The sequence below is a fragment of the Ambystoma mexicanum genome, chromosome 4p (assembly GCF_040938575.1).
Source record: "Ambystoma mexicanum isolate Mex_15411 chromosome 4p, UKY_AmexF1_1, whole genome shotgun sequence".
Classification (NCBI taxonomy): Eukaryota; Metazoa; Chordata; class Amphibia; order Caudata; family Ambystomatidae; genus Ambystoma; species Ambystoma mexicanum.
The window spans coordinates 1287345085-1287370308 of NC_090927.1; the positions used below are offsets into that span (position 1 = coordinate 1287345085).

The following is a 25224-nucleotide window of genomic DNA, read 5'->3' on the forward strand; positions in this document are numbered from 1 at the left end:
CCTGGCAGAAGTCGGCCTACCTAAACTGAACCAGGAGCAAAGAAATATGCTGGGAGAGGACATTACGATCGAAGACATCACCGAGGCGATTAGATCCCTCTCCACGAGTAAGACCCCTGGAACCGACGGCCTTACCCCCGAGTTTTACAAGGCATACGAAGAGATCCTGTCTCCCATACTGCACGAAGTCTATGCGGAGGCATTCGAGACAGGCACACTACCAGGCACTATGAAAGAAACCTTCATAGTGCCAATGCTCAAGCCTGGCAAACCACCTGAAAAATGTGACTTATATCGCCCACTTGCGCTTCTAAGCTACGATAGCAAAATACTTACGACCATACTGGCTAAGAGGTTCTCAAAGGTGATAGGTTCCCTGGTACACGTAGACCAATGCGGCTTTGTCCCCGGACGCAACACTACAGCCAACCTGAGAAGGCTCCAGCACATAATGGCACAAACAGAGGAATGCAAAGAAGACCTAGCGGTACTCTCGCTTGATGCCATTAAGGCTTTTGACTCGATTTTCTGGGAGTGGCAAATCGAAACCTTGAGAGAGTTTGGAATGGGCGAATACTTTATCCGATGGGTCAAGGTACTCTATAATAACCCAGTGGCAAGAGTTAAGACAGGGGGCTTGGTGTCAGGGGCCTGGGCTATTCAGAGGGGGACCAGACAGGGATGCCCGCTCTCGCCAATGCTATATATCCTAGGTCTGGAACCAGTAGCAATTTATTTCAGGAAACAGCTTTTCGATGCGGGCATAAGTATTGGTGGTACAGACAACATCATCTCCCTGTATGCAAATGATGTTCTTTTATATCTTTGTGACCCCCAGATGAATGCCCCGATAGCTCTAGACATCTTAGATAACTTTTCGAAATACTCAGGCATAAAGTTCAGTCGGCAGAAATCATCCGCCTTCCCTCTGGCTGGCCTCAGGGGAAGGAGCACAGAAGAACTCCCTGAGATTGGGATTCAGTGGCAAGTAGAGTCCTTCCGCTACCTGGGCATCACCATCAAGCACACACCAATCTCCACCCACGAATGCAACACTGAAGCCGCATTATCGGGGGTACGAAGATCCGTCAAATTTTGGTCGAAACTACCGCTTTCGGTGATGGGCAGAGCTGCAATATCTAAAATGATAATATTACCTAGATTCCTCTATTACTTCACCAATATAACATTCTACATTCCCCCATCCTTCTTCAGGAAGCTGGAATCCTTGATCAGAGATTTTCTTTGGGGACGAACCAGGCACAGGCTTACACTGAACATCCTCGCACTTCCCTACTCCACAGGAGGTATCCAGCTACCCGATTTCCAAAGATACTATCTAGCGGCACAACTAACACATGTCGCCAAATGGCTGAGCGATGAGCCCTCAGCCGAGACGAACCTTCTCTGCCAACTAACCTCACCCCTACATCCTAAAGAACTAATATGGAACAACAAAATGGGGCCTTCTGACCCGCCCATAATAGTGCAGGTGGGTCGACAGGTATGGAAAAAGGTTAGCTCTATGCTGGGACTGCAGCACCCGTACTCACCCGAGATTCCCATTCTAGCAGACGTATGTAAAGTCCCCGGCGACTTACCAACAATGAGGAGATGGGAGAACTTTGGCATCTACACGTGGGGAGATATGTTCGATGAAGGGCAATTCAGAGACTTCGAATCACTGCAAGGGAATGACGGGCTCACCCCGAGCCACTACTTATGGTACCAAAAGGTGAAATTTATCGCCAAGGAGAAATGGAATGTGTGGCCCGAGGAGCCTGAAACACACGCCCTGATCCAGGAGATGTACGGAGTTAGCGATGGTTGGAAACCAACATCAAGGCTATACACCCAAATAAATGACAGGCCTAACCCAAGAAGTACACGTTTGAAAGAGAGATGGGAATCCGACTTGGGGACCGAAATTACAGAGGGAGAATGGTCGAGAGCCCTAGCATACCCGAAGGAGATATCTAGGAACGCTAGATTCAGGCTAATACAACTCAATGTCCTCTATAGGACCTACATGTCCCCACATAGAGTATCCACCTTCAATGACAGAGTCAGCCCGACATGCCCATGCTGACATGATCCACATGTTTTGGACTTGCCCTAAGTCTCAGAAACTATGGTTCGCCGCCGAACAGACCTGTAGGAAAGCTGGCCTAGAGGTATATGAATGGACACCGAAAGAGTGCCTCCTAGGCACCTACCCGAGGCTGAGCAAAATCAAGCACTTGGTGAAGCTAATGGACATAGCATGTGTGCTTACAAAAAGAACGATCGCAATGGCCTGGAAATCCTCAGCAGGCCCCAGGTACGAACCTTGGATCAGGGAGATGGAAAGAAGGACGGCAGCAGAAACTAGAGCATGGGAGGAAGGGAATAACCGGGGTGGGGAAGACTCGAGCACCACACTGGAGCCCTGGAAGACCCTTCTGAGAGACATGATCTTCTCGACGAGCTATAAACCCCCTGAATCAACCCCCCACAACTTGCACAACGGCCTAATCCACGCACTGTAGCATCCATCCTACACACACTCCTCCCCCCCCCCCCCCGTGTACCACGAAGACCAGTCAGAGCCCAATGGAGTAGAGACTGGGGTTCGACTACGGAAACAAGGATTACAACAACTCAGAGCTTAAAGGACAGTCACTGTTACCACTGTTACTTGTTTTGTTCTTTTTTTTTTCTTTTTGTGTGTTTTGTTTGTTGTTTAATGTTATCCATACCTTATATGGCATAAGTGATTTGTAATTCATGCATTGACATAAACCATGATTGTAATGGTTCGAAGTATAACCGTAAATGCCAAATGCCAATAAAAACATTTTAAAATAAAATTGATCACATTTCTTTAACCGAGTCAAGAGTGTTCAAGGTCGACGTAAGGGATTGACCAGAGATCAAGATTAGGTCAAGTTTTCTGCTTAACAGCGATCTTGAGGTTGGAGTTTGACTTAAAGCAAAAAGCCTAACCGTGATCAGACCACAAGACAGGAAAGTAATCTAGATATGTGATCCCATGACCTTGCAAAAGAAGATGGTCGAGGTACTGACCCAAGCAGTGAAGGGAGATAGGTTATTGGATAATAGATCATTACAAAGAATTATCTCAGATAATTTAGCTAAATCGTGGTTATCCGGTACATCAAACCAAACAGTGACTGAGTAATATTAGCTTGGCATAACAGAGGGCCTTAGTAGCAAGAAAGACATTTGCTACCAAAACCAAGGAGCCAATAACCTAAAATATATTTTAATGAAATAATGTCAGCGAAGATGAATAGAGTGTAAAAATCTCCAAAATATCATCCATATTCAGAACCTCAAAATGTGTTCCAACAACAGTTAAAACACTACACCTCATCTACCCAATCTGGGAGGATCGATTGACGCATTCCATTAGAAAACTGAGGTACCAACACATGAAATATTGCTGCACTTCTGTCTTTAAACCACGCTAGATTGAATCAAAAGTTTTTGGAAATCTATAAATCAAGCAAATATGTTCTGCCTGTTTGTTCACTACTGATTTGCTGATGAAGGACAGCAAGATCTTTGGTCTGTGGTTCAGTGTTTGAGCACAAATCCTAATTAACTCTTAAGTAAGATGTTACAAATGACTGAACTTCCTAATCAATATTTTGTTCATGAGACTACATAATGGTTTGCACAAATTGAAATCACCATTAGCTTTTGGCTAGTGATATTTGACTCTTGGTGAGTAAGAAATGGTGTGGTGTGTTTATGTATAGCATTGAGGTGGGAAGTGACTTTGCATGGCTTGCTAGCTTGCAACTTTCCTTTTTGTACCCTGCCCTTGTAGTTGGTTGGGCCCATGGCATCGCCATCTTTATAGATGAGAGTGATGAACCTTTCAGACCAAGTGTCTTGAAAGGGCCCAGTTTGGAGAGTATTGAATAGTTTCTCTAGTGCTTTTTGGATTTCGTATGAGTTATGCTTGAACATCTATTTTAGTATTTTATCTTGCGGCAGGATTTCAGTTACATGTTTGGTTACCTTCTTTTAATTCGATTGTTATGGGCTTGTCTATGGAGTTTTGAGATCTTTAACAACTACCTCCAGTAGATTTAGCTTTGTCAGCATTCTTTTCTGGCCATATTTATGGCCTTCGGTGCGAATGTCTTTTGATAGGTTTCTAAATAAGCCTGTTCATATTTGGTATGATATGAAATAATGTTATTTATAACACACTTACTACCCAGACGTTTCTAAGCGCGGACCAGAGGATAGAACCTCCATTGCTCCGTGCCGTCTTGCTTCCAAGGCGAGCACGTTGCCCCTGAGCTATCCTCCGGAGACAAGCTGAGCTATCCTCCTGGCCTTTTAATAGCTAGAGCTTGTTTTTTTAAATTTGTTTTAAGCTTACCCCAGAGTTTGCAGAAGGAGTGTCTGTCGATTGTAGTCTCTATCTGATCTAGTTTGCTTGCATTTCTCTTATTGTATTAATTGCTTTATAGTCCCTGTGTGTGCATAGATGTTTTGACCGAAGTTCATGGTTCACTGGGTCCCTGTGTTTTAGGTTAGACGGGTTTCTAAGTTTTTGCTTTGGTCTTTCCAAACTTTTTATCCAGTTGGTTGTGTTTTGATGTGTTTTTTGAGATTTTGTAATTTGAGGGAGTCTGCTGCTGCCTGTATTAGTATTCTATTCATGTCTAAAGCAGTTTGGTTGGTGTAGCCTGTTGTCTGGTTATAAGTTTTATTATGGAAGGTGCTGGTCATATTTACTAGTTCGTTGGATTGGTGAGCAGAGATTGTGTCTTTACTCTCTTCTATCCAGTGAAATATAGGGAGGGAGTGAAGTTTCTTTGAAGGGGGGTGTTCTTGCTTGGCTGCCCATGGCTTTTGGTATGTATAAAACTAGTTGGCAATTATCTGAGAGTGGTGATGGCTCTTTGACAATCTGCCCATTGACTTCATAGGGGGGGAAGTCAGTGAGGGCATAATCGATTATGCTGCTTCCCTGAATTGAGTTAATTGTCTGAAGGTATCACATTTTGTCCTCCATCAGGATTTGCAGACTTCCACTCTTGGTACCTATCTAGAGTTTGCTTGCGGATTTACTAATGGGATGAGAGGACATAGTTTGCGAGGTGAGGATTGGGTGAATGGCTGGATATCTGTTGGTAGCCATCAGGGTAGAAACAAATCAATGGAACTGCCTGGGTGTCCAGGTATTAAGATGGGAGTGTATACTGTAGATCAGGCTAGAGGTCTCTAGATGGAGCTCCTGTGTGCCTTGGTAAGGAGGGAGCTTGTGTGTCAAGCGAAGACAGGAAATGGGCAGACCGTATGGGCCAACATTAGGCAGGCAAGGGAAAAACTGAAGACCCTGAAGGACCCATGTGGCAGAAGGCAGCAGAGAATGACGACTCAATCGGGAGCCCACATGGCCAAAGCATATATATCGTTTCATAGCGTTTGGAATTAACTTCATAACTAAACACATTTTGAAACTCCTCCTAGAAATCTTCCCAAAACATGTAAAAGTTTTGTGCCACAAAAACCACTGAGCTGGGTTTGCCCACTCGTCAAGGACCCCCACCACCATCCCTGTGCTAATAGGAGGAATTGTCATGCACAGCAGGAACAGCTATCCAGATTGCTTTGGAGAGGCATTGGGTGGTCACTAGGGCTGAGGGAGGTGTCAAGAGTGAATTGGTTACATCAGGTGTATTAAGCGGGCATGTCACTCCCTTAATGCCTCAGCCAGTGTGGAGGATCAAGGAAGCCCGGTAGGGAATGGAATGAGAGGAGATCCAGGTACAACAGAGGTAGTGATCTGGAAGGAAGACCCCTGTAGAGGCAGCAGACGATTGATGGAGCGAAGTGTAGCTTCAAGAGTGCAGTGGTGGATTAAAAAGGCCAGAACCACCTGTGTGCAGTGCGGCATGTCCCTTATTCTCTGTAGTTGTCGTCACTGTGGAGTGGCAAAGAGTCCTGGGTGGACATTTGGAGTTTAGAGGTCCTGCAGAATGGACCCTGCTTTCAAGCGATTGGCATTGGTGGCCGGGCAGTGTTGGGAGATTAATACTGGGCCCATATCAGAGATCTGGGTAGTGATGACCAGGAATTGTTGTTAGCCTACAATGGATATGTTGAGATGATGACGCAGGTGAGTAAGTTTAGTCTTTATTTTATAAGCTAGTCTGTAAATGAACCCCAGCTCAGTCCGTGCAGCCAGCAGAAAGCTCTGGCACCCTCCAACTGGTGAATCACAGAATCCACACAAAAGTAAACGACGAACACCGACTAGTATCTGAACCTCATCATGGCAACACTCTACATGACCCAGGAACATTCATGGTGACATCACAATGCTCCCTCCAAGCCACTTTATAACACATCTCCTTCCTTTTACACACACAAACACACACCATCACACAGCTACATTCAATCATATAACACCCCTCTTCACTACCGTATTTCTGTTTTTATTCCACACCTGACCACCAGATGCCCGAACTGCTCCTTTCAACTCTGCAACTATCCTCACAGGATCAGAATCAGTGGTCGAAGTGAGCAGGGGCGGTCGGGAGCGATGCTCCTCTACTTCTTTTAATTAAGTTTTACCGTTCCTATACTTTTATTTTAAAAAGAAACCGTTCCGGAACGGTTTCGTTTTAAAATAAAAGTGTAGGAAGACGTTGGAACTTGCACTTTCAGTGCACTACACAGGACGTTTCCTTAAAGAACCGGGACATGTGTTTTTGGGGGTTTTATTGTGCATGGGAGGGGGCGCGGCGATGGGATCTGTGGGCAGCCGTGCAGGTCAGTAGGGAACATAGTTCCACTACTTCTTTTCCCACACTTCGACCACTGATCAGAATACAAGGAGTCACCTTTCCTCCTGACAACACCTTTTTTAATCCTTACCAAATCACCACATTCGACTCAACTCCTTCTTCCCCGTCCTCAGGTTCTCTCGCATAACTCACTCCTCCGTTTTCTTCCTCAACCTTTTTCTCACCCCATCCACGACCACATCAGATTCTCTGCTCTTACCCAAACACGTTGGACTGACTACAGTGTTGGGCTTGCGACACCTCATCAATTCAAAAGGGCACAACCCAGTGGTTGAATGCAGAGACATGCGCAAAGCCCACAGTCTTGTCATGATGCCTACCCCGGGGACCCAGACCAAGTCGAGCAACCCCGGAAGCAGGCATCAAGTTATTCCAAGCAAGCCCAACAACCCCTGCTAGGGGCTATTTGGGTGCAGTCATGGCGTCTATGGCACCAGGCTCATATGGAGAGTCAGTCCTGGCGCCAGGCTCATAGATTAAAACTTACCTGATGCAGACCATGCTGCAAGAGCTACAAACCAGAAGAGGCTTGGAAGGGACTACTTTTCCTAGGGACTATTTTTTTTTTACTATGGTGGGGCTGGGGAGGAATACTTACCTGGGACTACTTTGGAGGCTATTTAAACCACGCCCGAAGAGCAGCACACGCTTCGCGTTATTCTGCATCCAGCAGCGTAACGCTCACCGTGCCTGCAAGCCTGCATCCAGTCTTCTGCCACGCCCGCCTCGAGTCTGGAGATCCTAGGAAAAAGGGAGAAAGAAGGAGAAAAGGTTGGAACAAGAGCAATACCTTTGATCCTTACCTGAATTCCCGATCCACCACGCCTATGCACGTCGCCTCGCCTGCTGCAGCGCCGCGCTGAACTCACCGGCCTTCGCAGCATCTTCACTATCCACCGCATCCTTCTGCATGTTCCTGCCGCACTCCGGCACCTAAGGGGAACACAAGAACAGCAAGGTGAGCCAAGGGAATAAACAGAGGCAATATTAGTTACCCCCATAGACTTACCTGATTTTACCACCGGGGGTACTATTCCTCTTCACGGGTCGGCGCAGCCTCCACTGCATCCTCGCCGTACCCCGGCCCCTAAGGGGAAACAAAAGGACAGCAGGGTGGAACAAAAGGACTAACGAGGGGAAACCACCTCACCACAATAGACTTACCTGATTTTACCGCCGGAGGCATTATTCCCCGAGACTTCATACTTTCTCTCAGCGCCTGAATAAGGGAGAAAGCAACAGGTTATATACTGACATTATTTTATCGAACTGAGTTGGATAATACAAATCCTTACCTGAATATAACCGGTTGCCACGAGGAACTCTTCGCTAGGGTCAAGCTGCAACCTGCAAGGAATCGGACAAGAGTGAAAGTCAGACATTTGAACTCTTACGAACTACATACTTGCGGCGTCTTGCCAGAAATCTCAGAGTCAATATTGTTCTGGAACTCGCCAATTCGTTCGAGCCAGTGAAGCAACTGGTTATCTACGCGCCCCTGCGCTCAATGCAGGATGGAGAGCATATCATTCCAAACCATCAGGTGAGACTGTAAGAGGGGACATCAAAGGTGATCAGTGGGGAGAACAGCGGGGGTGGGGGGGATTTATGCTCAACTCCACGGGTGGTTAATTCCCTTTCTACATTTGCAGAAGAATATTCCTACGGGCCAATCAAACGAAGCTAGGTGGGCCAGTCCAGTCCGTCATCTCGGCACTACGTGTCACATTGGTGGAGACCGCAGGTTTCCAGTTCAGATCGACGCCCCTGTGGGAGCCAGGTGAGCGCAACAAGTCTATTCTGGATGGCCACCTTTTTATCATAAACGCCCTCTTGGGCCATACGTATGGTCTCCATCACACACCTATTCATTCTTTCCACCATTCCATTGGTCCCTGGATGGTATAACGCAGATCTCTTATGTTTCACACCACATTCCCTTCCCGCAGATACCTAACAAAACACCCTCCAGTTAATTGTGTACCATTATCCGTACGAACGCTTTCCAGCACACCTTCCCTCACAAACACTTCCTAAAGTACATCAACCATGCTTTCTCCTGAAATTTCTCCCAGTACACCTAGAGAATAAGTCCACAATAAGCACAATAAATTTTCCTCTGCCGTAGCCAAGATCCACCGGGCCTAATATATCCATGGCCAGATCACTCCATACAGCCACAGGAACATCCACTTCTACCAATGGTTGCTTCCTCGCCTCCTCTCCCTTACCAGATTTGATACATAAAGAACATTCATTTAATCTCCTCTCAATATATTTATCAAATCCTGGCCACCAATAATTGTATCTCAGCACTCCTTTGGTTTTTGTAATCCCTATGTGACCACAATGAGCGAAATCAATCACTTTATTTTGAATGCCCCCTGGAACCACTGCACGCTCCCATCTGAATAACACACCATCAACCACACTCAATTCATCCCTCACCTCCCAAAATGGCTTCTCCCCTTCCAACAAACAAATTCTTAGGCCAAACAGCCGATACTACATATGTAATCACTCGAACCATCACCTCATCTTTGTTTGTCTCCTCTAGCCACTCTTCCTTAGACACAATGCCCTCAGTATTTGAAAATACCATCTCCATATCCATGTTTTTAACCTCATCACTTGTCGTTACCTTCAATCTTGATCAACTATCCACCAAAACGTTGTCCCTTCCAGGGATCACCTCAATTCTAAACAATGACATTGTATCCTGGTGACCCATGCAGCCACCCTCCTCGAGACTTTGTCTAATGCTTTACTCTAAAAAATTACTTTAAGAGGTCTATGGTCCATTTGAATAATATCTGTCCCCCATACAAAGTTCTTGAATCCCTCCACAGCCCGCTAATGCTTCCTTCTCCGAAATGGAATACCTAATTTCTGCCCCTCTCAATCCTCGTGATGCATGAGCAATTATCTCACTACTCCCATTCTCGCAAACCTGTGAAAGCACCGCGCCAACACCTCTGTCACTCGCATCCACTTTAATAATGCTGGTTCCCCTAGTGTCATAACAACCCAAAGGGCGCACTAGATCCATCTCCCTTTTTATTCTCACAAACTCTCGTTCACACTGCTCACTCGATAAAATTTCAGTAACCTTTTTCAACATCTTCCTCAATTCAATGACCTTGGCCGCATATTTTTCTACAAACGTTTGATAAAACTCTGTCATTCCTAGAAAGGACCTCAACTCTGCCTTGTTTGTAGGAGTTCTCACTTCCTTTCTAGCACCCACCAAACTCTCCTTTGGTTTCACTCTTCTCTAGATATTTCATGACCCAAATACACTACTTTGGACACCCTAAATGTACATTGTTCCTCTGTGTAATTCCGTTCTCCTCAAATATCATTAACACAGTATCCAATACCTCATCATGCTCCTCCACTGACTTGCCACACACCAGCACATCGTCTTGAAAACCAAAGACGCCCTTCACTGCCTTGAACAGTCTGTCCATCAGTTTTTGAAATACTGATGAAGCAGACACCAAACCGAATGGCATCCTCCTAAACTGAAAAACCCCTTCATGTGTAATGAACGTGGTAAGCTTCCGACACCCTTTCTCTAAATCTCCCTGATGGTAAGCCGAAGCCATATCCAGTTTTGAAAATACCTTTCCACGCCCAACCCACGCTAGCATTGCTCCCATATTCGGGAGCGGATGTCGGTCAACCAACACACATTTGTTTAGCACGCGTAAATCTAGTCTCAACTCAGCCAATCCCTTTTTTACTACTACCACGGGTGAAGTCCAATCCACTCCCTCTGCCTTTTCAACGATACCCATCTGGAGTAACTTATCCAATTCCTTCTTAACTCCATCCCTTAAGGCCAACGAAACCAACCTCAACTTGGCAACAACTGGTATACTACCTTTTCTCAAAATTATTTGGCGTTGGATCCCCTTTATCTTCCCAACAAACTTCTTGGAAACACTAGGATGTGCTTCCACTGGTCTACAAGCCACCTGTAACACTTGATCAACCTCATTGGGATCGAAGCGTATCTTCAAATTCCTTTGATCTCTTCATCCCAACAATGTGAGCCCCTCTTTGGCACGTATATTTTCCCTTCACAGTGGCGACCTTTAAACTCAAATTTTCCCATGCGGTACCCTAACAACTCTATTTTGTCCTGGTTATATCCCCCAGGATTAATGTCTGGAGTTAGTAAATTCCAGGCATCTCCCTTCACACCTTTCAAAAACCTCCCTTGATATCAGGTTAATCTTAGACCCTGAATCAGCCATCATCCATACTTCATTTCACATTCACACATGCATACGGATGCTCACATCTATCCCCGTCCTCTCCATTCCATACAACATTTATAGTATTACCAGTAATATTATGCACAGGTACTGTCTCTTCCTCGTCCGATGACCTTTGTTCACCTTCTTCCCTAACGTAGAGCACTCTCCTCTGATTGAACTGCTCAGACTGATAGTTCTTACAGCAGTTCGCAAAATGCCCCTTTCTCTTACACTTCGAACATGTGGCCCTCCTCCCAGGGCACGCCACCAATGTTGTGAAATGACTGCTACTAGCACACCGAAAAGACAGTCTTTCCTATCTTCTCTCTCCCTTCTGGTTTCTTCGTTGTCTGCTCCACCGATCCCTGGAAGGCTTGTCTGTCCTTGTTTTTCTTCCAGTTTCTAGACTCGCCCACATTCAATACTTCCGTCTTCAACTCCTTTGCCTCATTGCGCTCTTTCCTTGTTAGTATTGCTACACAAGCCAACAAGTGTTCCACTCGCCTAGCTATGTCTAACACTTTGTCACGGGTGGGCTCATCCCTCAACCACAGTTGCTCACAAATTTTATTCGAACTACAATGGGTCTTAACTTGATCCCTTATGTGTTCATCGAAGGACCCTTGGAATTTAAACGATAATGCTAGGTGGCGGAGAGCAGTGACATACTCTTCCACAGACACTCCTTGTTCCTGCATTTGCATTCAGAAGTTGAAGCATTCCAGAATCGTACTAGTTTTAGGGTTGAAGTGTAGGTCCAATTTGAGGAGGGCTATCTTCAAATTCGTTTGCTGAATCGCCTCCCCCATCACCGGACAGTTGTGGTAGCGTCTCGAAAATCCTTTTCCCTTCGTAACCTAGGAAATGCATTAGCAAGGCTACCTTCCTGTCATTCGAGTATGAATTGCCACCAACCGCCTTAATATAGTGCATTAAGCTTTTTCTCTATTGAGCCCACAATATCTTAACTGGGCCTGGTGTGGGCATAAACATGGGTGGGCCCGCTACACCCGGCATGGCTATTCTACCTCACTGCTGTACACAAAGAGTTTTCATAGCATTGGATGCCCACTGTCACAGTATTATTTCACACTTGTCTTGATGTGTCGCTCCACTCTCTCCCACCTCACAGACTCTTGGATGGGTGACTAACTCTGGTCGCTTTCTTCTTCTCTTTCACTTTGCTGCACAGATTCTAAAAGTGTGGCTGCTTTGCATATGGTCCCTTCTGCCTCTACTCGAAGCTTCTGCCACTGGAGCTTCACTTATCACGGGTGTCTGCGTTATGCCTCTGGATTATCGCTTTGCATATGATCCCTTGTGCCTCTATTCCAAGCTGCTGCCACTGGAACTTCACTTTTCACGGTTCTCTGCGTTGTGTCTATGCTTTGATTTCCACTGCCCAGTTATCTTCCACCCTACCACCGCGGTAGTGCTTGGATCAGAGTGAGTGGGGCTCTACAGTAACACACACGGTAAGCGCCGCCGGCAGACAGAGAGACTCTCTTCGCTCTGCAGCTGCATCCAGGTTACGTCGGCTGCCTGGGCGGGCAGGGAAACCGTCTATCGCTGGGCTTTTCGATATAGTGCGCAGGGGGGGTTTGGGGAGCACTTACTATCAGTGGATGGCAGTGGAGGTATCAAATGTCTGCAACTTGTCCTTCGTGGGCCGCTGCAACGCACGTAGCGGAGCAGCAATTTCTCTCTGCTGGGGGTCCCTTGGATGATGTTGAGATGATGATGCAGAGACGCAGCTGAGTAAGTTTTGTCTTTATTTTACAAGCTATTAAGTAAATGTACCCCCAGCTCAGTCAGTGCAGCCAGCAGAAAGCTCTGGCACCCACCAACTGGCTAATCACAGAATCCACACAAAAGTAAAAAAACGAACACTGACTAGCATCAGAACCTCATAGAAACGCTCTACGTGACCCAGGAACATTCATGGTGACATCACAATGCTCCCTCCAAGCCACATATAACATTATAACAGGATAATATATTGTTAACCACATTTTTCCAGACCAAGGGTGATCAGGAGATCTGGTACCCCATGAAGGAGGTGTAGAATAGGACAGTCATGCGTGACTAGACTGCTGCCTTGGTGCAGAAAAAGCACCTCCGAAGAGACAGTGAGATTTTTGCGACAGAGTGGAAAAGTTAATATATTCTCGAGGGAAAACAGGCTGGAGCTCTCTCGGGACGTATGCTGCAGGCCATGCCCATGACTTAATCTCTTTACAGTTTCAAAAAACGTAAGCAAACCTGGTGGAAGGAAGTTACTTTTCTTCCACTTCATGATCCCATGATGATCTCTCAAGTGGGGACTGTTACTAGGCAGCAGGAAGCTTATTTTGAGGAACGTATTTCAATTCTTTTTGTTTCTCTTCAGAAGGGCAAGTGCAGGATCAGAGTAGAGTTTGTGGTTTATTTTTCTTCCGGATAGGTGGGAGTCTGGCTATCTAGCGTGCTTTCTACATGTTTGAGAGCAGGATGTGTGGAATGGCTTTGAGGGCGGTTGGAGGCTTGAAGGTTTCAGCACATGTTGCTGTGAAGACTCTTCATTTGATTTACCAGGAGAAACTCTTGAACCAGGGGTGTATGGTGGACGGAAATGTTTTTTCCCGGTCTGATTGAAGTAGAGCATTATAGGTGGCGATCTGACCAGGGTAAAGTCACCTCTTGGACTGTAGATAATTGTGAGATGTACATTTACACAATAAACTCTTAAAGGTAACAACTGTAGGACTCCTTATAGTGGAGTTGTAGTGGGGGAGGTGAAGGCGATCATACCTGCAATTTTCTTTTTCTGTTACTCGCATGGATGTTATAACCAAGAAGCAATAAGGCATCCACCTGCGTAGTGTGGTTGCTGTGGAACTAAGTTTCTGTTTTGCCTAGAAAATTAAGTGTTCTAAAGGAGGTCATACATCTATGCTGCCTGTTTATTTGCCGAACTAGTTTAATGTGCTGATGTTAAAATTTGTAGCTTGACATATTTTTCTTTAAATGTTTTTTGGGAGGAAGGTTAACGGCTGGAGCAGAGGGATACAGATGTGAGCATTTGTTATAGTTTCTAATGTTTTATTGAAACCTATGAAAGAACATGTGAAATGTTCATAAGTTTATATATTTTCTTGCTCTTATTTGCATAAATGCTTTTTACTTTTTCAACATAGGATTTGACGTGCCGAGAAGAGCTACTTGCTCTCCTTTTGTCTCTTTTGCCCCTTGTATGGAAAATACCTGTCAAAGAAGAAAAGGCAAAGGGTAAGTCTTTGAATCATTCAAAACTGTTTTTTTTCAATTATTTAAGTCTACTTGTCAATTCATTTTATCTAATCTGTTCTCTGGTGGGCATAACTCAATACTGGAGTGCTTAACTTCTTCCCTTTCTTTTCTGTGATCGAAGATCAACTTATTTGTGACAATGCTTATTTTGAGATGCCTACAGGTTTAACAAACTTTGACCAATGGCAAAACTCGAATGTGTAGAGTTGAGATGGAGAGCTACACAAAAGAGAAGAAGACCCTGAGGAATAGAGGGAAGGGGATAGGTGTGAAAGGATAGGGAACCACGGTGGATGGGCGTACCCCTTTGAAAAAATGCATTAAAACAAACTCGGCAAGATAAAAACAAGTGTTTGGTGATGACTGTGAAAACTGACATTTGAAATGACTGCCAGTTTTTAGCACTTGCTCGATTATGGGCCCTGCTGAATTACTGCATGCTTTGTTTTATAGGAAAACACACATTAATCACCACTGTGTTGGGTAAGAATTTGTGCAATCACACTGTGTGAGACTACACAAGCTTTGTCTGCTTGGTATTGGGTAACCCACCTTTTGGTATAGGTCTGTACTATACAAGTTGGTAGTGTGACTGAGCAGCCAGGCCTATCTCAAAAGGGGTACATGTGAGCTGTAGAGCTGTACAAATGAAATCCGTAAATACAAGTAGCCAATTAACACTTAGAATTGAGGTTTCAGTTATAAATAATTATTTAACATCAGTTTTAAATTATCATTCTTTAAAAAGGCAATTGTTTGTAGCAGTTCATGCAAACTTTGGAAATGCTTTTGAGAATCAATGAAGCTGGTGGATACTCTTTGGATATGTTCAATACATTTCTCTTACACACTGAAATTACTTCAATTACAAGGATAGTATTTGCATTTATATATCACACCAATATACTTTGTAGACTCTGAGTTGCAGAAAGGAAGGGTTAAGGAAAATAAAAAGGTTAGAACAAGTTCTTAAAAAGGCGTGGACAACTGAATCCTCCCACGAAATCTAGGTAATCCTTTCCCGGCAGTAATAGTATTCAACAAGCTACAACCTATGGAGGGACAAACAATGCCAAAGTCAATGGATTTAGAAGAGTGCCTTTAGGGAGTCATGACAGTCAGTCATTTGGACAAAGTCTATAGTTCTGATGCACTTCTTGGATAAAAAGTCTTTCACAAAGTCAGATTGTTCAAAAGGAAATCACTGAAGATACACAAGCTGTTAAGGCCGTGCAAGGGGAGTTGAAATCAACTCAGAGTTACGAAAGTGCAAATCTCAAGTGAGGCAGCACGACTTGAGGCAAGAAGGTAAGTACCCCCAAGCCAAACAGTATGTCTGGTTAAAAGAAAAGTGGTCCAGCTGGATTCCGTCTTGCTACAGCCAAGCAGACCCTGGTTCCTGAGCCTCGGTCATGGCGACAAGAGTGAGAACGTCTGGAGGGCTTCTGTAGCAGTACTTGGGGAAGGTCGTCGGCAGCTACAGACTCTCTTCGATTCAGTGGCACTTTGCGGTTTCCGCACTTCGCAAAACAGCACTGATGCAGAACAAATCTCTGGTTCGACTTTCCTTGCTCTCTCGGTCCGGGACTCTGGTGAGGCATTTCCTGCTTCTGGAGCTTTTGGCTGGATTCGTTTTGTGGCAGAGGTTGCACTCGGTTGTGGACACTCGACCCCTGGCATTGCTTTTCTGCAGCAACAGAGGGGGACAGCAAGTCGGGGATTGTGCCAAAGTGGATTTAGTCTCGGTTTAGTTGGTCTCACTAACCGAAGGTGAGAAGTCGTTCCGTCAGAGCTTCTCTGTTGAGGTGAAAAAGGAGGTCAGCACAGCAGCAGGGCTTCACCGGGCAATTCAAGGTCCAGGAGGTTGCAGCGTGCTTCCTTTCAGTTTCTTTGGATTTTTCTTCCAGCGGTCGACTCTACCTGTAGTCCCAAAACCCTCACCTTTTTAAGCAAGTTTAACAGAACTCTTCAAAATCTGCAAGGAGCTGGCCAATCCTGCTGCACTCTCTAACTCTTGTTTCTCTTAGAGCCTCAGTACGGCCTTGGCTTCTCATTTCATCACTAAAACTCGGGACATCCTGTCCACCCTCTCTTCCTCCTCTTACTCCTCCTCCACTCCTGGCCTTCTTGAGGCCGCCTCTCCTCCTCCCTTCTCTTCCCCTCCCTTGTTCACCCCGGACGACGTTTCTAGATCAGTCCGATCTATGAAAGTGTTGTCAAAACAGGGTCTTCCCTGTTCTTCCAGAACCATCAAGGACCACATCGACACCCTTGCTCCAGCCTTGGCTGGTTTCTGCAATCACTCTTTTGCCACTGGAACCTTTCCCTTCCCCCTGAAGCACTCCCATGTGCAACCCCTCTTAAAGGCGCCCTCTGCCAATCCTTCCTCTCCGCCTAACTATCGCTTGATCTCTATCACTCCTTTCCTGGGCAAACTCTTGGAAAAGCTGGCCATCTCCAAGCTTAACCTTCATACTGAATCTGTTGGTTGTCTCCATGGCCATCAGTGTGGCTTCAGAGGGGCCAGAAGCATGGAAACTGCTCTCCTGAACATCCGTGAAGACCTGCTCTCTAACCTTGATTCTAACTTTCCTTCTGTCCCCATTCTCCTCGATCTTCTGCTTTCGACACGGTCAACCATGCCATCCTACTCAAGCACCCCCACGATAACCTGGGTATCACTGATCAGTCCCTAGCCTGGCTGACCTTCTTTCTCACTGACCGACCGTCTGCGGTCCAGTTGGGGTTCTTCCTCTCTTTTATCTCTCTACCTGTGGTGTTACCCACGGGTCTAACCTCTCTCCCTGGCTGTTAAACCAATACCTGGCACCTCTTGTCCACTGCATCGCTGCTCTCTGATCCAACTTTGTGTTATGCGGATGACACGCAGCTCTCTTTCAGGCTCCCCACGGCCACCCCTACTCCTTCTCTCTTTTCTGACTGACTGTCTGCAATGATCTCTGCCTTAATGCCAGTAAGACAGAGATCCTCCTTATCGGAACACCAACTCCCTCCTTTCCTCTCTCTCTCTGGCCGCACACTCTGGATCCTCTTCCTGCTCCTACATGTGAGGCTAAGAACCTTGGGCTCATCTTCGACCCCACCTCTCCTTCTCTCCTCACATCTCTAACGTCTCTAAGAAGTCAAACTATCAGCTGCACCTCCTCAGAGGTATTCTTCCTTTCCTCCCTTTCCCAGAGAACCTCACTGTCTCCAGAGCTCTGGTTCTCTCAAGGCTGGACTACTGCAACAGCCTCTTTCTAGATCTTCCTGCCTCTACGCTCCATCCTCTACAACTTATCCAGAACAGGACTGCAAGACTTGTCCTTGGCCTCAAGCCCAGGGATCGTATCTCTCCAGCTCTGAAATCTCTTCATTGTCTCCCAATGACGACAAGGATCAAGTTCAAGACCCTCTTTATGTTCCACAAGGCTTTCTGGGCCTGGGACCACACTATCTCCAACTCTCTTCCCCAGCATCTCCCATCTGAAGCTCTCCACTGATCCACCCCCAATCAGAGAGTTGGGGGCAGATATTTCTTCAGCTGGGGCCGCCCTCTGGAACAGCCTCCCTGACTCTCTCTCAAACTTCAGCAGAACCATCTCCGGTTCCAGAAGCAACTAGAGACCTTCCTCTTTGCTTCTGTGTTCTCTTCCTCTCCCTCTACTGATGACCCATCTGTTCTACGCACTGGTCACCTGGCCACCCTCTGAACTTGGTCCAATGTCCCTGCCTGTCCAGTTGCACCTTGCACTTCCTCTTGGCTCCCTCAGCACTTGTGGTCTGTATCTGTAACCCTACAGTCCCCTCTCTCTGCACTTACGAGCCACCTTTTGGCTGCACTTTCTGATAACCTGCACTGAGCCACCCGCTGGCTACACTTTTGACTACCTGCACTTCTCCAACCATTCCCCTTTGCCCGTCGCCCCTTTCCTGCGCTTGTGCAATCTGAATGATACAAGGCCTAGTAAGATCGATGTTTTGTCCTCCACTGTTTCCCCCTCCTTGTCTTGTTGCGCCTAGAAACACTTGTGTACAGGCACGTTGTAAATGCCATATCTTATCATAATTGAACTCAGAAAGATTTTAATGGAACACATTTCGCAATTACTCTATTTTTCCTGCTGTTTACCAGATCCAGTTCTTGAGGCCTCCTCTCTCCCCAACTTTCCTACTTGCCCAATTTGCGCTTTGTAATTGTTGTGTTTAGCGCTGTATTAAACTCCAATAACACTAAAAAGGAAATGTCAACTTGCCTGAATCCTAGCTTTCCGAAGCATTCATCCTTCTCTGAGACCTTATTGTGGCACTGTGCAAAAAACAAGAAATAAATGTTAACTTTATGATCATGCTAGTCTTAGGCCAGGGGTGCACAAATCCGATCACCTAGGGCAGCAGCAAGGTCAGCATTTCAGTAGATCCAACATGAATATACAGGAGATGCATTTGGATTGTATTGATCTAAACTGAAAAACATGTACATATTTAGTGATTATACTGAAGCCCTGCATAGGTTTGTCAGGCTGGAGTGCACCAGTGTCCTAGCCGCTCATGTTATCAAGTCACTGCCCTACATCTCATCCTTTCACCCATCAGCTACATAAATAAGCAGAGACAGCTATCCCAGACATGACAAAGGTTACATATGAACAGTTTAATTTAAACAAAACTTATTTTTTTTTAGAACAGTGTCCGATATCGCTGACCTCGCAATGAATTGGTGGTGGTTTATTCTGATTGGTTGAAAATATGTACAAGTCTTGGATCAAGGAATGTCATCCTCCTTAAATAATGTAATACCTTTTTGGTTTGTTTTCTCTTTGAAAATATACAGTTTTAAACAGTGAGATCTTGGAACATGCTGGTTTGCAAATTAATTGGACATTGTGAATGATGTTGTATTATTATATAGTCTTTAGCTGCTGATTACCATAATTCTTTCAGTATTGATGTCTGCTTTTTTCCTATTTTTCAGATTTCGCATCTCTTTTCTCATCCCATCCATTTGTGACCAAATCAAGCTTCAATTCATTTATTTCTCAGGAAAAAGTAGATGTTGAAGGAAATCCTCATCCTTTTGTTGAAATAAATCAGAGTTTGTTGTCCTTTAAAACGGGTCGCAAACGCAGACCTACCTGTCAATATTCAGTGACGGAAGAAAAAAAAAACAGTCTGTCAACCTCTGATTCAGATCCAGGTTTGGATGAAAATACATCAGTGACTCGTAGGCATTCACAGTTGCAGCCTTTTGTATTGTACCGTGATAAAGATCATCATCTTGCAAGTATTGATACTGCTCTACATCCAGAAATGGAGAGCAGTCTTTTGAGACATACAGGTGATTTAAATGATTGGTCAGGAATAATTCCCGAATTGGACTTGAAGATCCCAAATTGCATGGCTGAACTTGATCTTGTCAACACTGTGGGCAATTCTTCCTTTGATCTTTGTCATATCTTGTTATCATTGTTGGAAAAGATTTGTACATGTGATATGGCTTTGAATCACAATACTGCATTGGCAGCAAATGTGTTAACCACATTAACAGAGTTCATGGCTGGGCTTGGAAACAGCTGCAATCCAAGTGAACCTGCAGAGCTTGAAGCACTTTCTACTGGTTGGACAGAGGAGCCTGTAGCAATGGTCCAGAGGATGCTCCTTCGTACAGTGTTGAATCTAATGTCTGTCAACATTATTAGCATGCAGGCTATGCCTGAGGATATACGGAAACATGTGATTGATTTGCTTAGATGTACCATTAAAATCAAAGCATATTTAGATAAGCAGTCAAATCCTTTCATTTCATGGCAAATGAAAACCAAGGATATTCAGCAAAATGTAACATTCTCAAGATATTGTCACAGAGCTCTTTTGTTACCAGAACTTCTAGAAGGAATTTTGCAGGTTCTTTTGTGTTGTCTTCAGACTAATTCTTCGAATCCATTCTGTTTTAGTCAGGCAATAGATCTGGTCCATGAATTTATACACCACCAGGGCATCGAGCTCTTTGAAACAACAGTGCTTCACATTGAATGGTTAGCTGCAAGAGAGAGAGATGATTCCTTTCAGGCTTCAGAGCATGCTACATGTTTAATTTCCAGCATCATGAAAATAATAGGTACAATAAAAAAAGTGAAAGCAGAACAGCTCCATCAGTCTTTGTGTACAAGAAGGAGACATAGGAGGTGTGACTATTCACATTTTATTCACCATCACAGAGATCTTTCCGGCCTCTCTGTCTCAACTTTTAGAAATCCGATGTTCAAAAGCCAATTTGAGGAAAGTGGTAATGAAGGCATACATTATCCTGAACGATGTTGCTGTGTTGCAGTATTGGCTCACCAATGTCTTCGCCTACTTCCACAGGTTTCTCTTAATAGCACATATGAGCAGATTCTCTCAGGTATTGCTAGCGTTGGAGTTTGCTGTTGCATGGACCCACAGTCTGTAACTGTACCCTTGCTTCATGCATTTAAGTTGCCCACACTAAAAAACTCCCAGAAGTATATTCTGGACATACTTACCAAACTAATTTTGGATCAGTTGGGTGGTGGAGAGGTTTCTACAAAAATCAAAAAAGCAGCTTGCAATATCTGCACCATTGACGTTCATCAAATTGCTGAACTTGAAGATTTTCATGGAAACATATCTGATGCTGGACCATCATCAAATTTTGGTAGTTTTTCTTATAGGTTCCAAGGGATTTTGCCTAACAGTGTACCTGAGGATTTACTGTTGAAATGGGATGCCTTGCAAGCTTATCAGGACCTTGCTTGTGGAGAGAACCACCAATTTAGCGGGCAGATTGCAAGCCACATTTGCCATCTAATTTTGAAAGGAAATGCTGTGGTTCAGTGGAAGCTATATGTTTATATATTGAAGCCAGTATTACAGAGAGGAGTGGAATTGGTTCATCACTCGCAACAGCTCGTCAGAACTACGTCATGCTCTCCTGCATGCAGCCATCCCAGCAAAGGTTTGCCTGAAAATGTGATTCAAACTTATTTGCAAACATTGCCCACGTTACTCCAATCCAGGTTTGCCAATTTTATTTTATCATTTTGTAAAATATCGATTGTAAATTGTCATTGTTTACATTTTGTCAAATGCTAAACTGACCACACCAGAAGTGTTGTTCTATGTTCAAAATGGTGGCAACACTGTAGCATCGTTCCACATGTGGTAACATGAAGTGGGGAATTCCTTACCTGCTTTATTTACCAATTACTCCTCTCCAACTCTACTCATGTCTTGAGTTTCTATTTGAAGTAATGGAACTCCAAATGGAATAGAAGATGTAAAGCTCTGTGGCCTCCATTCAGGAGTTCTTTCACCACTGCCAAGTGGATGGAAACCTGGTGCAACATCAAATTGCCCCCATTTAAAGAAACAATATCGAATGCAATTGCGTTATGCAGATGCCACTGAGATTTTCTTCAGGCTCCTCTCGGCCTCCTCTCCTCTCTTGCCTCCTCTCCTCTCTTGCTCATTCCTGACTGTCTATCCGCGATTTAGGATTGGTGCACCTCCAACAATCTGTCTTAATGCCTGTAAAACAGAGATTCTTCTCATTGGGACCCCTGCCCCTGCTTTCCCTCTCACACTCTGGCTGGCCACCTTCGGCCCTCCTCCTTCGCCTTCCTGCGAGGCAAAAAACATTGGTGTCCTCTTCGACTCCACTCTCTTTCTCTCATCACATCTCGGACGTCGCCGCGGAGTCACTCTACCAGCTGCACCTCCTAAAAGGGACTCTTCCATTTCTCACTTTCCCTGAGAAGCTGACTGCCTGCAAAGCCCTGGTTCTCTCTAGGCTGGACTACTGCAACAGCCTCTTTCTCAATCTGCCTTCCTCTACTCCCCGCTTCCTTGCAACTAATCCAGAACAGGACTGCAACATTGTCCACAAGGCTTTCTGGGGGCGGGACCCACACTACATCCAACTCTCTGTTCCAAAATACCTTTGTTCTCGAGCCCTTTGCTCCGCTACCTCCAACTCTCTAAGGGTTAGAAGCTTATCCAGGCACAGAGTCAGGGATAGGTCTCTCTCCTCTGCAGATGCCTCCCTGCCCCCCTCAAACTTGAGCCGGACCACCTGAAGTTCGGCAAGCAGCTCAAAACATTCCTCTTCTCTGCTTTCTCTTTCTCCCTCCCCTGCTGACCTAGCTGACCTACCTGTCTGCTGTACCGACTGGTTGCTTGGCTACCAGTCTCTTTCTTGATCTGTCACCCTTGCCCTGCCTCTGGGCCTATCACTCCCCTATGGGCTGTAACGGTAATCCTATAGTCCCTTGTTCTCCTTGCACTACCCAGAGCCAAGCTGCCCTGGATACACTTACTCAGAGCATTGCTGCCCTGTTTTCCCCTCCCCTCTCCCTTGCACCCCCAGCCCCTTCCACTTGCACTTCTTGTTCTCGCACTTGCATGATCTGAATGACACAAGGCTTAGTAAGGTTATTAGTCTTGTTATCCCTCTGTTTTCCCTCCATTGATATATTGTTTTTATATCACGCTCATACACAAGTGTTTCAGAGCGTGACCAAGCAAAGTGAGGTGAACAAGGGAGAACAAAATAAACCATGATCTTACTAGGCCCATTAACATTAGGAACGCGCAAGTGCATGGAAAAGGGGAAAATGGGGGAAAGTGTGTGGAACGGGGAGAAGTGGGGAGTGCGGAACAGAGGAGAGAACAGAATAAATAATAAGTGGAGTAAATAAATAAAGGCAGTGAAAAGTTGTAGTGCAGCCAGCAAGTGGCAAATGCATGATTAGTCAGATAGGGTATATCTGATAAGTGCAGAAGAAGAGTGGGGGACTGTATGGGTACAGATGCAGATCCCAGTGCAAGGGGTGACCCTGAGGCAGTGCTAGAGGTAGGCGGTGTGAACAGGTACCTGGGCCCGAAGGACAGAGGGTGTCCAGGTGCACAGTGAAAAACAGATCAGCAGGGGAGAAGAGGGGCAATGGCAGAAGCGAAGAGGAAGGTCTTGAGGTGCTTCCGGAACCGGAGCTGGTTCTTCTCAAGTTTCAGGGTGGCCGGGAGACTTCTTGTCACGCCTAGAAACACTTGTGTACAGGTACGTCATAAATGACTTGTATCAATAATCACGCAGCAGCTCTGCAAGAGCTTTCTCTAGTCCCCTAACAACGCTTTCTTGAAGAAGTTTAAAAAGTTAATGAATTATAGTAGGTTGACAACTGCATTTCATTTTGCACAAATCACTGACCACTGTTTAATGGCAATGACTTCTAGCTAATAACGCTTTGTGCTACATTTGAAATAGTAATGTGTTAGTATGGTGGTGGTGAAAAAGTAATCGATAAGTCACCAGTTGGCACAGGCTCCTGCAACAGGAATTATCGCTTTAGTTAATCACATTATTAATGCACTAAATATAGTTCACCGTTCTACTTCATTCGATAGTACCTTTTAGTTCCTGTCTGACATTTGTTTACAACTTTTTTCAATTGTGTATATTATGGATGCCAAAAGAAGATGGATTAAACCTTTGAATTAATCAGATCCACTGGGAATTTGGTTTGTTTATGCTCCTGTTCAGAAGGCATGTGCCCGGAAATTCATCTAGACTGCTAGATGTAGAGATTTGTGCAGGGAGCGGATGACTAAGTTTTGCAAATAGCGGTTCTCGTTATGTAATGATTTTACTGAAGCAGTTGATCGAACCTGCCAGAGTAATGCCCATTGTTTATAATTTTAGACACTTCCTTTCTTGGTCTCTAATTTTTCATATTAAAATATTTTACCAATCAATTCAAATTTGGAATATTGAATTTCAAATTCAAAAGAGACAATTGAAATTTGAAAGCAAAAGTTCATCAATATAAATTGTTAGCCGATCAAATAGGTTTCGGCCCTAAAAATAGTCGTACATGTTAAATCTCTTTTGGAGGGGGTGAGACGTAGCGAAATAGGCCTGAAGATTTTCTGAAACCTCAGTTTATCTGGTATACATTGACAACTCAAATGCAATGCCATTCTAAATCCTTATAGATCATCTGTAATTGTGGGGGCCTCTATCTTGCCCTACGGCTGTAACATACCTATACCCCTACGCCCGTCACCTTTCCTCAATGCAAAAAATTGCACTTCCTCTTTTAAGGATTAATTTTGGCGTGTGGAGGTGTGGCAATGAGTGTGATTGCATGGGACAAACCCACCCCTCAGTGCATCACCTCCGTCTCCATTTCCGCATCGACAGGATTGGACAGGAAGCACTGCATCAGCTTATTTTTTGCTGTACACTTCCTCTCAGCACGGTAAAAACACTTATTTCCCTTAATTGTTATTATTATTTCACATTACACTACCCTGGTCTTTGGTGCTCCAGTCCCTCTGGCACATGTCTGGCTAGAGGGGTTTTGCGAAGTGTGTTGAGTGCGGGCTCCTTCGCAATGCCATATCCCGATGCACTCTGCCTTGGTATCTGGGGGTCGATCATCGGTGGTGTGCCCTTTGATGCGCTAACCCCAATGTCATTAAAGAACAGGTTGGCGCGTTGGAGAGAAATATTCTCCAAATCTCCTCCAGAACATCTGAAGAGATTTGCACACAAGAAGGCAAGGACAGAAAATGGAAGTAGGTCTTTATTTACTAAAGCACCCCAGCACAGAGACTCCTTTCCTGGGAGCACTTCTGTTGGGAGCAGTCATAAAGACACTCTACAGGCATAAGAGAACCAGGCCTTTGCCTCAGGGTAATTCAAGAATCCCTCTTCAGGGCACTAAGCCGGACATTCGTTTCCCGTGCATTCCTGAATCACCTCAGCAGTGTCACAAAATGGGCTCTAGAAGAGAAGGGTCGGCTGAATGCTCACA

General features: G+C 45.1%; 1 protein-coding gene across 1 annotated transcript in view; it reads left to right on the forward strand.

Annotated features, from left to right (window-relative positions):
- Positions 1–25224, forward strand: part of LYST (lysosomal trafficking regulator) — a 3942656-nt gene that overhangs the window by 166730 nt on the left and 3750702 nt on the right. The window contains exons 4-5 of the mRNA XM_069606985.1: positions 14278–14368; positions 19365–21426. Of these exons, the coding sequence (XP_069463086.1) occupies positions 14278–14368; positions 19365–21426 (2153 nt within the window). The remainder of the gene's footprint in view (positions 1–14277; positions 14369–19364; positions 21427–25224) is intronic.